This window comes from Malus sylvestris, chromosome 6, assembly GCF_916048215.2.
Source record: "Malus sylvestris chromosome 6, drMalSylv7.2, whole genome shotgun sequence".
Lineage (NCBI taxonomy): Eukaryota > Viridiplantae > Streptophyta > Magnoliopsida > Rosales > Rosaceae > Malus > Malus sylvestris.
In genome coordinates, this window is record NC_062265.1 from 31,285,103 (window position 1) to 31,301,289 (window position 16,187).

Below are 16,187 nucleotides of genomic sequence, written 5' to 3' on the forward strand. Positions count from 1 at the left end.
TTGGGTTTGAGAGGAAATAAAACCTAAAAAATAGCATTTAGCCTAGGGTTGGGTTTGGTCTAACGACTGCAGAGTGGTTATGGCCTGAAAAACACATCCCTGACCTAACTCGCCGGTTTGTTTCCGGCCAAATGCTCCATTCTACCGTCTGTTGGAGTGCTTATGCCGTAATGCGCTTGTTTCCGTTTGCTAATTATCCGCTTTCAGCGCTCAAGCATGTACCATTTTAGTATGTTCCCTGCCTCACATCATATATGCCGTTACGCGTTCCTTTACCATAAGTAAACCTGGCATTTAGAATTCGACCCGTTAACCCGACCCGACCCATTAATATTAGTATTTGGATAGATGCTTAACGGGTTGGATCGCTAACAAGTGAATCCATTAAATAACGGGTCACTTTGGGTCAACCCGTTAGCACCCATTAGATCTGTTAGTTGAGGATGTTTTAGTAATTTCAGTAAAGTCTTAATAACAAAAAATAAACTCTATGCAAAAATAAAGTAATAATAATAATTGTTAACGGGTGGCCGTTAGCTTAACGGGTCGGGTTCGGATGACATGTTAACTTAACGGGTCGGATTGAACCCCGACCCAAATCCGATAAACCCGACCCATACTTTCAAATTCGAGAAACGTTCATCAAATCCACACCATCAAATTATTTTCTTTAGATTTTCAGTTCAGAACAAAGTGCGAATTCACACGCCAACATGGAGAACCTGCTTGGATGGAAAACTGGTAAAACAAACACGGTCTAAGGGCATATCTATAACTAGTGTTCTTTACCCGAAGGAAATGTACAACATATACATGTGATGTGAGATATTGTAAGGGTATATCCTTGTGAAGATATGTTTTGGGTTTATACTTGTGAAATTGGCGAATCGTGATGTCAACTTCTCGAGCAGCCAAGTTGAAACTTGCGAAACTTCATTCTTCCGTTCAATGCTAGAGCCAAAACGTCAAATTCTTCGACATACCAGAGCTCAGATACCACAGCCTGAATTCAATTGATTTTAGAGGACCTTGCAAGACTAAAATGTATAATGGATACACGCAGACTATGAATCGCGTACTTAGAGTGATAATATATGGCATAACAACTCACCTCAAATCCTTGGAGTTCTTTGTTTAGACGATTAACAAGCTCTTGGAAGAAGTGGACTTGTTCTGAAGTATTAGATAGCACCTGAAAATGACAAAAACGACAAGAGTACGTAAATAACAGAACATAAATGAAAACAGATATAACGGCAATCAATGTTAGAATGATATGAGATAAGACATGTTTCTTCAACTCTAGTCGTTGAAATGTTTGGGATCTTATAAAGAACTGTCAAATTTCACAAACTATGAAAATTGAAAAGTGATTAGAAAACAAGCCTAGTTTCTGGGAAAAGTAGAAGCGAGATTAGGAATCAAACTTTCAAAAGATCAACTAATAAATTGGAACCAGAATATTAAAAACACGCACATATGATGCTAAGTAAAGAGATAGGCAACTAAGAGTCATTCGATGTACTACCGTGGATGATGCTTTGGGGTGACCAAGAAGCCTTGCAAATGAAGTATGAAGAATAGCAACATCATACTGCAGGAGACAATGGCTGCATATTAGTAAGTGCTACAAGCATAAGATACGGGAGGATTTTTACTGTCAGTCTACCAATAATATTTCATAACGTCCTAATGAGGCCAGGTTATGACGATGAGATCTGTGATGCCACAATGAGTTCCACATCAGGATTTTTACCATGTAGTTCTTATAGTTTAACAAAGTAAGGCAGCTGATAAGATGACTCAGAAAGGAAGAAGTTCCATAACAGGAGATGGTCACCTCAAGCAAGCATTACAATCGTTCACTTTCAAACATATCTAAACCGTTAAAACCTCGGTTCCTAAGCTTGAGTTCTCCTACGATCTCAAGTCATTAAGAGTACTCTATTGGTAAACTTGACAACTCTTAGTCTGCATAGTATTGGGATACTGTACTAGTTTAAAATGAACTAAGATTGATATATGGTTCTTACAAGTTGCTTTTCTGGTGCACGTGGAAGCGCGGTCATCAATTTTTCTCGAATGGTTATAGGATCTGATCCAGAGGTTACCTACAATAAAACACAATGGTAAATACAAAAGAGTGATTCCAGAAAATAGTTTCTTAGTTATATCGTTCCCTTGATGGTTATGAAATTGAAACTTTTCTATTACTCTATATTTACAAGGATTATATATTCCTATTTAGCATACATTATGAGACGGGGGAGAAAGAAAAAGGTGAGTATATAGGTTAAGGAAAATAACCTGCCAGCACCCAAGAAGCACACCCGTTGAAGTTAAGACCACCCTGTCCAAGACAATTTTCAAAGGGCAGAGACCCTCTGCAATATTCCTAACGGCAGCTGCTTCAGCTTCAATCTGAGGAAAGAAAAAAGAAATACAGGGTTCAAAATTCATACTAAACCGATGTATAAGTGAAAGCAAATGATGTTAAGAAACACAAAAATGGCACTAAAACTACAGTTTACCTCATCTGGAGTAGCAGGAACAGGTGAAATATGATGCGAGGCATGAAACATACTAGAATGATATAAGCTCGAGTTCTGAAACCAGATCGCTGGCCAAGATAGAGACACAAGCATACCAGCAAATAGTAAATAGTGAGAGTTGAAAAGTAGACAAATTACTCTGTTACTCTTAGGCTATGATCATGTACTCTGTCAAAAGTAGCTTACCTTCATCAAAGTAAGGATCGAGTATAGGTTTGAGCGCATTCCTGCAACAAGCCAACCACGAATGCACGACATTAATGAAAGAGCAATAAGCTGAAGCTATAAAAATTGTACCTAATCCTGTAATCTTGCAACAAAACACCTCCCCCCAAACAAAATTTCTGAACTTTAATGTGGACGACTTCACTTCTACGCTCAATTCCGATTCACGCATATAATCAACGATCAACACAATACAAGCATTGCTAATATCAGCTCAAAAATGGTTTCTTTCCCTATCAGCATCGATAATTCGAACCCGAAAACACAATGAAAGAACAAAACTATGAGAAACAAAGCCAAATACTTACAAAATCGGAATCGAGTACTGTGTGCTCAGATACAACACAATAGCACGAACAGGAGGATTTGCTGCCTACATAAAACACACACATGAGTAAACCCAATTAGCCAAATCTCCAAGTTTAAAACTTTAATCAACTAATTAATCAATTAATTAATATTACCTTAAGCACAGGTGCTACAGATCCATCCCTGATAGTAAAAATATCAGAAAGTGACAGAGACTGGGAGGTCTGGCCGCCGTTTTTGAGAAAAACCGGTCCGTGCTCAGCCAAATCCCGACCCATCTGATCGTACAGTGCGGACCTCCGCTCCTTGTTCGAAATTACAGAATCTGAAGCGGGAAATTGTGATTTAACAAATATTCTCGGGAACCAAACAGAAAATAGTGAGAGAGTGAGGGGAAAAGGAATTGAATTTACCAGAGGCAGAGGTGGAATTGCGTGAGGAGTCGGAGTTCCGGAGAGCCATTTGGAAGAGAGAGTAGAAGAGCAAGGCGTAGAGGAACCAGATGAAAACTACGGTCTTGGAGCGATGCATACTACCACGTCGTCGACGCCACCATCCAACCCATCACCGCCATATAGCCGTCGCCATATCTCAACAGTGACTCCGAGACTGGAAACTTCCTAAACTAGGGAGACGAGAGTTAATGGTTTTTTTTTTTTTTTTTTTTTAACACAAAATAGAATACAAGACGAGTTGGTGTCGGTTAAAATTAAAAAAGAATAATTTAAATGAAACGGGATGATATGGTGTCGCTTTTATCAAATTAATTATGTGATATAAGAAATTTTTTAACATGTCGGGAACACGACTTGATACATCAACTGTAATAATATAATAGATTGAATTTTTTTTTTTTTTTAAATTTGCAACCAATTATACATGTTCTCGGCACACTGAAAAATCATCTCCTAATTCTTACACATGAAACTATTTTGACAACTACCATTGTCGCCAATTTGTTGTGCCTGTGCCCAATGCTTTCTATAGTCACCAATTTGTTGTAATTATGCCCAGTGATTGTTGGAGGAAAATATTTGTTCGTGTAGAGGGATATCGCTCTTTTTCTTACATCACAAGAGAGCACATAACGTGGAAAATAATGAAAGTGTCTCGTTGTACGCTAGATTCCCCTCAATGTTAGACCCCTAAATAAATGATTCATATTTCAAAAGTGGTTAGTCGTTTATCTACTCCGCACTCCCTCTTTTTATTACGATATTTGGATTGAAAACGTAAAAAGAAAAACTAACCAAAAATTTTCAGAAACTTTACTTTTTAATGAAAAATGACAAATAAATGTGTAAGTGAATAGTATCAGGAAGGAAAGGTAAAAATGTCATTTATCGTTAAAAGTGAACAGTACCGAAAGTGTTTCGTTAAAATTCCAAAAATAAAAAACAATTATCAACGAACATATATGAGAGGAGTGTATGAGGGAAAAGAGGAGTGAAAATAATTTCTCAAAAAAAAAATGGAACTTTAACGAAAAACTTCGGTACTGTTCACTTTAACGAAAAATCACATTTTTACCCTAAAAATCATAGTATTATTTACTTTACCCTTTATTTTGTCTTTATCGTGAAAACTCAAAGTTTTTAAGTTTTTTTAACTAGTTTTCCTAAAAAAAATGGTCTAATTCAAATTGTGTTCTAGGTTGCACTACCTAGTAGTTAGATGAATGAACCGATGATACTTAAGGAAGAATATTTGAGTTTGAGAGGTCGATGAAGTTAGTTGTCTATGTCTTCTTTAACCTTTTTCATAGTAATATTAATTTGCAAATGTACCGTGACCTATCAAATAATGATCACGTAGCGAGAAAAATAGTAAAACAATTACACCCAAGATGTTGCTCTCCTGGAGTGGAGAGTTCTAGGTTACATTAGCACCAACAAGCATGACGTTTAAGGGTGGATGTGGATGTGGTGGTGGGTCATTTGATCCAATTTTCTTGCTTGCCAACAAGCAACCCTTAACCTAAAAGCCGGCAGCAAGCTAGGCAGCACATGTGACACGCCACTCCATCCATTTCCATCACACAAAAAATAAGATAAAAAATAAGCTAACCAAAGCTACGTGGAAGCTGGGGTTATAAGATTTTCTGGGCCCTAACCAATCACTTGAAACGGGATTAGAAGAGATTTTATGGGCCAAATTAGTAGAGTATTAACAAGGCTTTGATTTAATTCCCGAATGGAGGCAGGTTTGTTGGTTCACTCCGGAAGATTGCATGGCTAAATAAGTTTAGATGGTCTAATCATGCTCCTACTGGCATACGATCTATCGAGATCTTCATTTGCTGGTTGCATGGGACCATCGGCAGTGTCGTCGACAGGGTTCCAGACCATGTGCACAATGTGTGTACGACCCAGACCAAGTTATATTTCGCGATCGATGATGGAGGTGACACAGATTTCTCACACAACAAGATTACAGATAGTACATGCCAAATCATGCTTGTCATGATCTTGAGTCATGGCAACGAACGACCTACAAACATTTATCAAGATATCTATTAATTGTGTGGTTGCTGCAAATTACATGAGTTTTTTCAACTGAAATAAAATTACAATGATGATCCTCTTAGGATCTTTCACTTCCTGCAGTCATACAAAAGTTTCGAAGAAATGTTATGAGGATATTAACAAACAAAAAACGTACTAAGAACTAGCCACACGTGATTGAAATTCGCTTCTCGACAAATATGTAGTGTTTGATTAGTAGCTTGCAACTTATGCACAAAAGTTTCGAAGAAATGTTACGAGAATATTAGCCGTTCGTATGTTTATTGTTATAGGGAAATGACAATCAGGCACACTCCCTTTATCACACCTTACACACTCTTGTTTGTTGTTTTTGTTATATTGATTCAGTATGATGCTCGGAAATAAATAGGTGCATAGGAGAAAATTTGTGCGTGATTATCATTTTCCTTCTTAAATAATCAAGCAAATTACAGATGCTAGTTTTATTGGATGGTCAGGATCATAGAAATTGATTCCCGATATTTCTTCTTAATTTGTGTAGCAGTGTTTTATTTCTTGATATATATTTGATATTTTTTCACTTGAGGATGATTTTATTAATTTTTCTGAATTTATTACGAATGGTGCTATCCACACACCTATTTATTCCTCTCACAAACCTCTTCTCCTTTTTACTACGTCTCTTCGATCCTCTACAATATCCTTTTGTTGCAAAAACCAAACACAAGCTTAAGGGTAGTTTGGATAAATCTAATGAACATGGCATTTTATTCGACATGGAATATTATAAAAAGAATTCACACGTATGTCTAATACAACTAATGAGATTAGATTTTTATATTTGATAAATCTGCATATTTAATGCACGATAACAACAAGTGATCACTTTACACTTGTATTTTTGTACTTTATTCATCAAAGGACCACTAAGAATATATAACAGCGATCGTACCAAGATTAATTGAGTTAGTAAGGATTGTTCTTTGTAAAATCAAGACCTAAGTTAAAGTCTTGCTGCCAACAATTTCTCTTGATGAACAATATGTAAAACCCTTAAAAAAGGGTAAGACCCCCCTAAAGGCTAAAACCCCCTATGTTTTGGTATTGCCCTCGGACAAGGATTGTCTGCCCTCCCACTTCCGGTGCCCTCCCGTGCCCTCCTGTTTGTGTGGTCACGGTTAAACCACGCCAACATTTTATATTACTATTCATTTTTGTCTTATTATCTCTATAAAAAAAACAATATAAAATGTTGACGTGGCTTAACCGTGACCACACAAAACAGGAGGGCATGGAAGGGCACCGGAAGTGGGAGGGCAGACAATCCTTGATCATTGCCCTCATCTCGGGATGCAGGAGGGGTAGCCTATATTCCCCATAAACGTTTTACCAAATATATATATATAGGAATCCTTTAACAATAGGGATCTCCTTTTTTTTTTTAAATGGGAACATCCTCTTGACCGTTTGATTGGCTTTAATAAAATTGTGATGGCCACAATTAACTAGAGCACTACCAAGATTTGCATTGATCCCGACTAATCCAAGACTCCAAAATTATGCAGAAACCGTAGACCCCATAAAACCTTATGAACTGTGTAATCCTACCTAAAACCTTTATCTTCCCTTCAAGTTTCATCCAGTTACACTGTTTGACTCAAGAACGAGTCATTAATTCTTTCAGTCGATCTACAAATAATTCATTGAAAAGAAAAACTCGTTTTCAACTTGAACGGGGAAGTAAGGTAGAAACGACAACTACCAAAATAATGAATTTAATCAATCCTTTAATATGCATCGGTGTACATATCGAAGGCTTTGTTATTTTTTTTTCTTAACAAACGATAGTGTTAGTAATTAAATTGTTAGTTGTTAGGAGAGACGGAGATCGGTGGGTATCGAACTTACTTTCCGTTACTGCGTAAAGCGTCATAGTCCTAATATGACTGTTGAATTGATCATTGTTCATTTGATCGATACTCAAGTGCACATCTAACAATCAATTACTCCTATACATATACATTGAAGCATAGTATAAATTTCGTCAAAAAATGCAAATAATTTTCGTTTGCAAATTAAACAAACCCCACCAACCGCAACCAAACCACCATTAAGTCATGTTCGATGGGACATTACTAAGATTAATTATGTCATAGGCCCTTTGTCAAAGGTCATTGACAATCGTCCCTTGTGTGATAAGAATATAATCTTTAATTAGGTAATAATATGGAACTATCAATTAAATGTATGGAATCCAATTGGTGCACAGAGTACAATCCTTGTATTATTTTGGTTTTTGAAGTTTTTAAAGCATAAAATAATTTTATCCACTACCATAAAAAGAAAGGAGTTTTAACGAAACACTTCCGGTACTGTTCATTTTAACGAAAAATGATATTTTTACCCTAAAAAGTCACTCCTGATACTAATCACTTACAACACCTTTTTGTCATTTTGATTAAAACTCAAAGTTTTCAAGTTTTTTTTTCATTAGTTTTTCTTAAAAAGAAAGGAAATTTATAGATTTATGCATTGCCAACTATATATAAAATTCTTTAAAAATAAATCTTGAAATGAAGGGGGGGGGAGACTGTAACAACTTGAACGTTGTGGGCATGAAACTAAAAACACCATATTCCCACAATTTTCCCACCCTCCATTGAGCTTGGAAATGTACGACATATATCATAATACAAATAAAAGGACATTAAAAAAAATATTTATCTCTACTTATACAAAGACATATGACATATCGCTCTTTATTCCGAAAACATTTGAAAAATCATTCCATCAAGTAGGAGACCCAATCATTCAATGGTGCCCAATCAAAAGGTGGTTTCATAAAAAATAAAGGGTCGAGATTGATTGATGAGATGGTGGGCCACGACCTGGTAGATTTATTAAATAAATTTAAAACTCACCACCGATCCCCTCAATGGTGTCAGCAACTGCACCATTAAAAAGAAGAAGGAAAGAAAAGTGATGCAAGAAAAAAAGAAAGATGAGGAATGATCCACCTGTTTGTCAGTGACGTTGTATATTAGTTCGGGCAAAGACCGGCACTCGGGTCCCACCACCTGAGCCAACACCTGGAACTGATAAGGTGTGGTGGACCCTACCGTCCTATTACCCTCCCCAACCCCCCCCCCTCTCTCTGAAAATCTTAATCATTGATGCAGTAAACACTAGAGATTCATGGCAGAGAGAGAGAGAGAGAGAATCAGAATGATCAAAAGGCTGTGAATTTTTTTTACACTGCATTTTGCAGTAACAATACTACTACTGTTTTATTAACGTTCGGATTAGGATTCTTTCTTCTCCAAATCTCTTCTACTCTCTACTCCTTTCCTTTTCTTTCACTTTTCTCTATTAATTTCTCTGTCTATGAAAAAGTCAACACATGATATTGATGTGATTTAATCGTAACCATTCAAGTAAGAGATCGAAGGAGAGAGAAATTTAATCCTACTCGTTAGCATTCACTAAACGTGAACATAAACTTGGTAGTGGCCTAGAGAGAGAATCTAGAGAGAGAATCCAATCGTTAGTTAGGTAGGAGACTTACCATAGCATGCAAATAATGTCATTTTCACCAACACAATAAAAATGGCATAAATTACATAATTAACAAAATCGTTTAGTCGTTGATTCACCGTGTTCATGTTTGAGCGGGTCTATTCTAGAATTTTTGCTGGGTTACTTTTCATGAAAAATCAAAAGGAGAGAAAGAGAAGAGAGAAATGATTGCACACACAATGATGATAGTATACTTTGTGGTAAAAACTCATCCCCCAAATGAGATATTAATCACCAAAAATTCAAGAAATAAGAGATCGCAGCCAAAATAATTAACCCATGTTAAAAATAAGTGTCTGTTTCTTTTTCTGCAAACCCTAAAAAAAACCCTCTCTTCTCCCGGCCATATCATATTAATCACACAAAAAAATTGGAATAAATAAGTAAAAATAAACCTCAGAATTTTAAGAGCAATCAATCAAACCTCACGTGTGTTGTTACACAGCAAACGACTACACATGTGGGAAGAAATGACGACCACCAACGATGACCACGACGATAAAATCCGACGGCCATTCGCCGGCTTTATGAGTGGTGGCTAGTACTATCGTGCCGATCGTCGCCCCCGCCATGGTGCGAGTGGGATCCGCTCGCCTGCTGAGAGTCTGAAACACCAGTATCGGACATGTGCCGATAGGGGTTGAGTCCGGCAAGCATATTCAGCTGGCCGTCACTCATGTTATTTCCATCATTACTACCGCCGCCGCCGCCTGAGCCACCTAATTGTTGCTGACTAGGCAACAGGGTGACTGGGGCGGGGAAATTCATAAAATGTAAGCCACCGGGCATTGTTCCTCTATACAGTCCACTGTTGTTGACCGAAGCTGGAAAAGTCCAGATAGGGTCTCCGCTCATAACTTGGTTGTTAGAATTTGCCAGCATCCAAAAATTAGCCGGAATCTGACTATGTGGGTGGCTGGCCGGGACTGCACCCGTGCTTGACTGTAATAAGTACCCTCCTCCACCACCCCCGCCGCCGCCGCCCATTTGATTTAAGTCCTGCTCCGGCGGTCGACGTTTCCTCCCTCCCATGCTCCCCTCCCCTGCCGACGCCGCCTCCGAGAGATCTAATGACACTGTATCGCGGAGCTCCTGCTTGGCTTGCAACATGGAAGCGTGCATGGGGTTTGTTTGGAAGTTTAGGAGAGTTGAGGAGCTGTCAGAAGACGAGAGGCCGATGCCCTGAAAGAGGCTACGCCGCTGGTTCTGGTGAAGAGAGAAATTTGGGCTGTAGTAAGAGGATCTTAGCTGAGATGGGACGGACATGCTGGAGCCGGAACTGCGGAGTGAGATGTTGAGTGACGTGAAGTTGGCAGGGATTGTGCCGGTACCGGTGGCGGCGATCACGGCGGGCTCGGCCTGCTGAAGAAGCCACTCGATGGTTTCGCCGTCGGACTTGTGGCCGAGCTCGCGTGTGAGCTGGAAGACTCTGGCGGCACACAAGGCCGGCATTCGAATGCGGCGGCCGCGGCCGTCGACTTTAGTGTGGCGGTCCTTGGTGGAGGTCCGCTTGGGGGGTGGCTTTTTGGAGGGCTCAGCGGAAGAAGCTTGGAGAGCTGAGGTGGTTGTGGCTGCGGGAGTAGAGGAGGTGTTGTTGTTAGCAGTGGGGTCGACGGTGGTGATGGCTAGAGAAGGGTAGGGGGACGTGGAGTTGGAGCAAGAGGCCGCTTCTTGATGATCTAATTCTTTTTTCTCGAGCAACTGGAAGGGGAAGTTTGGACGGTGGTGATATTGTTGTTGGTGTTGTTGGTAGTGGTGGTGGTGGTGGTGGTGGAGTTGATGATCATCCCCTCCCTCCATGATCGCATGGGAAAGAGAATTATGATCAGCTTGTGGAGGGTTTTATGAGAGAAGAGTAGAGAGAGAGAGAGAGAGAGAGAGAGGGCTTAGTTTAGTATAATTGGGTTTTGGTGGGTCTCTCACTCAGCAGCCGATCAACTCAACTCTCAGCTCTCTTCAGTCTCACTCAGTCACTCACTCGCACTATATTTTTACAGAACAAGTCTATTTTTATTAAAATAAATATAAAAAAATCTCTGGATGTTTGTTGGCTGGAATTTGTGTACGAAAAAAATTGAGATTTTGGTTTAGGTGATGTGTTTTGGGTTAAGAATTGTATGGTAGTGCTAGAGATATCTAGAGAGAGAAAGAAGGATGGACTAAAATGGTCCTTTGGAGAGAGAGAGAGAGAGAGAGAGAGAGAAGATAAGGGAGGGAGGGAGGGAGGGAGCGAGAGAGAGAGCTGGGCACTGGGCAGGCAAGCTTTAAGCAACAAAGATAATGAGTGGGAATTATATGGGTGAGCTTTAAAAAGCAATTTTTTGTAGGAAAAGAAATTGCTTTGTTGTTGTGCTGAGCTTTTTCTAGCTTTTATATTTTAATTTTTTTTATTATATATCTAAAATTATATAAATAATAGTAAGATCATCTCCAATCGTAGTGCCAAAAGGTTATATTTAGCCCTATAACTCTGTAAGAAATTATATTTTAATGAACAGTGATAGACCATATTTTATACCATCTCCAATCGAGGGGGCTAAAGGGTCATATGTTGAACATAATTCATTATTTTAATTGAATTAATATAGTTAATTAAATTAAACTACCATATTAAAATAAGATTTTCAGACATATTGGAAGATTATTGAAAGAGGTGACCAGTTGAAAATTATTGAAAAAATTAAAGGAAAGATCATTGGAAGAGAATAGAATGTGAAGAATTGAAATAAAATGAGATAAGAGTAAGATAGTATGGAATGGTGTAGAAGAAAAAAAAATTAAAAAAAAATTTGTCCAAAAAAAAAAGTGGGCTGGCTGGAAATGGCCAGCCCACTGGCCTGATTTGGTGGTTTTGGCCCAATAGTGCCCACAAACCCTCGGTTTGAGACTGTTTTCGTGTCATTTCAAATTATTTTTAGCTTTATGACCCTTTTACCGGGTCGGTTGGACTCGCCTAAGGGAAGCTGAAATCAAACTTAGAACTACGAACACATGAATAAAGGTTTAGCTATAAGCGCCTTCATTTGTTTTTTCCGTTCTTACGAGGAAAAGATCATGATCAAACACCAAAAAACAAATCAAATAAATTTAATTTAATATTGATTTAAAAAAAAAAAAGGACACAAAGACGGAAATCAAACTCAAAATTTCACTGATACAAAAATAAGTGCTCTAGACTCCTTGAACTACAAGTCTACAACTCCTATCCAAATTTTCAATAATTATTTCATTCAAAGCATCTATTACCAAAGGGATGGGATATCCACGCACCCTATTTTACTTCTCACACACCTTTTTAATTTTCGACCGTCGGATCGGATGAATTGAAGAAGATCAACGGATTGAAATTATTAAGGGGTGTGTGAGAAGTAAAATAGGGTGTGTGGATAACACACCCCATTAAATACCCGAACGTCAAATAACATTTAGATATTAAATTTTCAGGGAATTTTTAGGATATAAGGAGAAATTTTTTATTGTGATCAGAACACATATAACACATCACGTGTCATAACATTTTAATTTTTAAATTATTAAATTTTTAATACAAATATTTTAAATATCATTTATATCATATCTCAGAGGTTTTTTTGGTTTTTTTTTTTTGGGGGGGGGGGGGGGGTGTTCCCCTTTTTATTGTGGTTGGACAGCCCCTCTGGTTCAGGACTCCACGTGAGGTGCTCTTTTTATCATTCAATCCATAAAGACAATGGTGGCCGAGTGGGACCAATCCCAAGTCAAAAAAAATTTTAGAGACTTGGAAAAAAGGAAAGATTATATCGACGCGGGTCCCAGTCTCATTCAAGCAATCATTTCGTTTTGCCTTTGGCCCTTTGCCTTTTGCTCTGCACCTTTGCCATTTGTTGGTTGCTGGCAAGGGAACTTTGGGATTCCTCAGCTCCTCCAATCAGTAAAACTTTAAACTAACTCTCCTCCTCCTCCTCCTCTCTTTGCTGACTGTTGCCTATTGGGCCTATGATCTTCGTTGGCTTTAGGGTTTAGCCTCTAGTTTCCCAAGCATCTTCCATTCTTCTCTTTTGATCCCAAAACCCTAATTAGGGTTCACTTATGCACGTTTTTCTTGGGTACCTACCCCCTGGTTTACCTAGTGCAGGTTATGAGGACTTGTCACTCAAGTGTTTTTCTATGTATTAACTGCAAGAGTTTTGGATAGTCTCACATTCACGTTAAAGAGAGATTTTTCATTGTGATCAGAACACGGATGACACATCATCTATTTTTATACAAGTTTTGTGAAATTTTAATTTATAAGTAATTAACTTTTTAACACACATATCTCACAATTTGTATAATGACACGTGATGCATCACCCCGTGTTCCGGTCATACTGAAAAATCTCTCCACGACAAGATGAGTTATATATTATAGTACTTATTGTAATTATTTTTATTTTGTTAGACGGATGAGTGTAGGGTTTTGGTATTTCTTAATATATTGTGGTTGGCCCATAGATTTAGAGTTTTCCAAACATCTTCCATTCTTCTATTTTGATCTTATATGTAATTAGGGTTCTTTTTCTTTCTTTAAAAAAAAAAAAAAAAAAAAAAAAAAAAAAAAAAAAACCCCAACGGGTGACTTCATCACAGCAGTCTACTCTCCAAGGGTCGGAAATACTTTGTGAGGCATTTAGCCTCCTCGTAGCCACCATCTGTGATTGAACGCAGGACATGCCGTGTGGAATACGGGCTTGAAATTTGTCCTCAACTCCTGAGTCACTCCATGGTGGTTATATGTAATTAGGGTTCTCACTTATGCATGTTGTGAAAATTTGTTACTCCAACGATAACCAAATCCTTTACTTATGTTGTTATACGCATTCACGACAAGAGTTTTGATAGTCTCCTATCCACCACAAGAGTTCTGCTAGCTCTCACAACCCTAATTTTTTGTATTATAACGACGGTTAGGTGGTCTTAAAGCTTTTGGGTTTTGGTGTTCCTTAATTGATGCTAATGTGGGTTACCCTTGAGGACAAACAGATGGCCCTGGATGATCAGCAGTGCTCGTTCCAAATTTTAAATTTAGGAAAACATGCAGAATATGCAATCATGATCGAACAGAGCTACTGGTTTTACGTGCAGGCCCATCTAAATCATTTTGATTTTGTCTAAAGAATCTGTGTTAAGGTTTGTTTACACTCATGCTGGTCCATAAATCCACTCATTTGAGCAATCTACTTAATTAAATTAATTAGTTAATCAAATTACAAGCCCCATTTGGTTTTCTCTTTTAATCCATTTGCATCATTAATTAGACCACAATAATACCGAAAGAATATTCTGTCTATGTTTAGCTGAATTGATCTGGATATTGAGCTTTTTGCAGCAGGGAAAATGTTGTATATACATATACATATACATACATACACACACGCACACACAGATATATATATATTTGCAGAATTACTGGCTATAATATCTGAAAATTGCCGAGTTGAAATTGATTGGATGTTTTTATTGAGTACCACAGCTAGTGTGATCTGCTCCACACAAAAATTGATGAGATATACTTAATCTCTGATGGTAATTTTGTCTTTTGGAATCTCAAATGAACATGTGGCATAATCTGATTTGGTGGTTTTAATAAAGAAACTGGATAAATAAAGATGTCGATGATGAACTATTCTAGATATATAATTACCACTAAGCAAGCCATAATCTTCACATAACTGGTTTTACAACAGAGAGATAATGACTAGCATTTTTGACAACTTGACCCGATTGTCACAACCACTGCTGATTTTCCACGCCCTTTATTTCTTCTTTTTTCTTGACCTGACGGAAGAAGTAACCTGGCATGAGTTCATAAATAAGTTGTGATATTCTCAATCGGTTTTATGGTGAAACTTCAATTATAAATAATTTGCAATGCCTTCATTCTTTATGTATATTTAACTTATGTAGGGTCACTTGGTTTTTGATATTTGCATAAACATATTAATTGTCAACTATGTACAATAGTTAAAAAGAAAAATGATATTCGCATTTTACTCCTCTTTTTTTGTTCGTTTATTTTCGTTTGATTATTCTATCCAATCAAACAGCTAAATTTAGATGGGAGTGCGAGAGGACAAAAAACGTGCAACAATCAGTTTTTAATTAAAACTTTATATATTATCATGGGAGTTTTAACGAAAAGGGCCTGAAACTATTCATTCTTAATTATAAGGACATTTTGTGTATGAAAGGTCCATAATGGATCAAGTACTTTTCTTTATTTACTCTTATGCCATTATAGCGGGGTCCACAAAGATGTTGATATTTCTGTTTGGGAATACATCATTTTATATTATGCTATTAAACTTATGCTAATTTTACAGCTAGCTCTTCAGGCTTCCATCATGTTGTCGATGTTATGCAACTCTTCTTCTGACAAATTATTCCAATATTGTTCATCGCCTTCTACTAGCTCCGCATCTCTTTCTCTATCTTCTTTCACCTTGTAATATATTTCTGCTGTTTCTTCTTTGAAATTTTGGGGCTTCCAACTGAGATGTAAGGAAAAGAAAACTTACTTAAGACTTGGAGATTGCTTGAATATGTACACTTGAACTTTTATTGATATATTGAATGTTTACAGAGATAGTTGTTTACAAGAAAGTGATTACAAAGAAGTGTTTACAGGGATGCTATAAAGGCTACGAATGCTTGAGTGTATGAAGTGAGTATGGTGTTTTCAGATGTTGAGAGAGGTGTGTGGTATTCAGGTGTGTTCTGTATGGGAGGAAAGGCTCCCTTATATACAAAATCTAATTCTTCAAAGACAAAATAACATTTCATCTATTTACAATTTTTTGAATAGTGACAGCACACTGTTTATGAAAACTGTCAATACTGTTTTTGAAAGCTGGCTGTCTTGTCTTTGCTTGAATGTCATGTGAATTTATGTTGTCTGGTTGCTGCAGTGTTTGCCACATTTTCTTTTGCATGTGAATCTATATTGTCTTGGTTGTTGCAATGTTTGCCACATATCCTTTTGCATGCAAATGTTTTCTGAAAATGTCAATCTCCTTTTTCTT

The 16,187-nt window shown here is 37.6% G+C and overlaps 2 protein-coding genes across 2 annotated transcripts; both read right to left on the minus strand.

Moving 5' to 3' along the window:
- Window positions 1-638: 638 nt before the first annotated feature.
- On the minus strand, window positions 639-3,768 carry LOC126626101 (uncharacterized). Its single transcript, XM_050295307.1, has 10 exons — window positions 3,500-3,768; window positions 3,242-3,411; window positions 3,086-3,150; window positions 2,739-2,779; window positions 2,532-2,620; window positions 2,308-2,421; window positions 2,034-2,111; window positions 1,529-1,594; window positions 1,112-1,192; window positions 639-1,003 (listed from the first exon to the last, which is right to left on the minus strand). Exons 1-10 carry the CDS (start codon window positions 3,615-3,617, stop codon window positions 896-898), a joined length of 930 nt encoding a protein of 309 aa, XP_050151264.1. The 5' UTR covers window positions 3,618-3,768; the 3' UTR covers window positions 639-895.
- Window positions 3,769-9,316: 5,548 nt separating this feature from the next.
- On the minus strand, window positions 9,317-11,397 carry LOC126626097 (transcription factor TCP14-like). Its single transcript, XM_050295304.1, has one exon. The coding sequence runs from the start codon at window positions 10,946-10,948 to the stop codon at window positions 9,674-9,676; it is 1,275 nt and encodes a 424-aa protein (XP_050151261.1). The 5' UTR covers window positions 10,949-11,397; the 3' UTR covers window positions 9,317-9,673.
- Window positions 11,398-16,187: the final 4,790 nt, after the last annotated feature.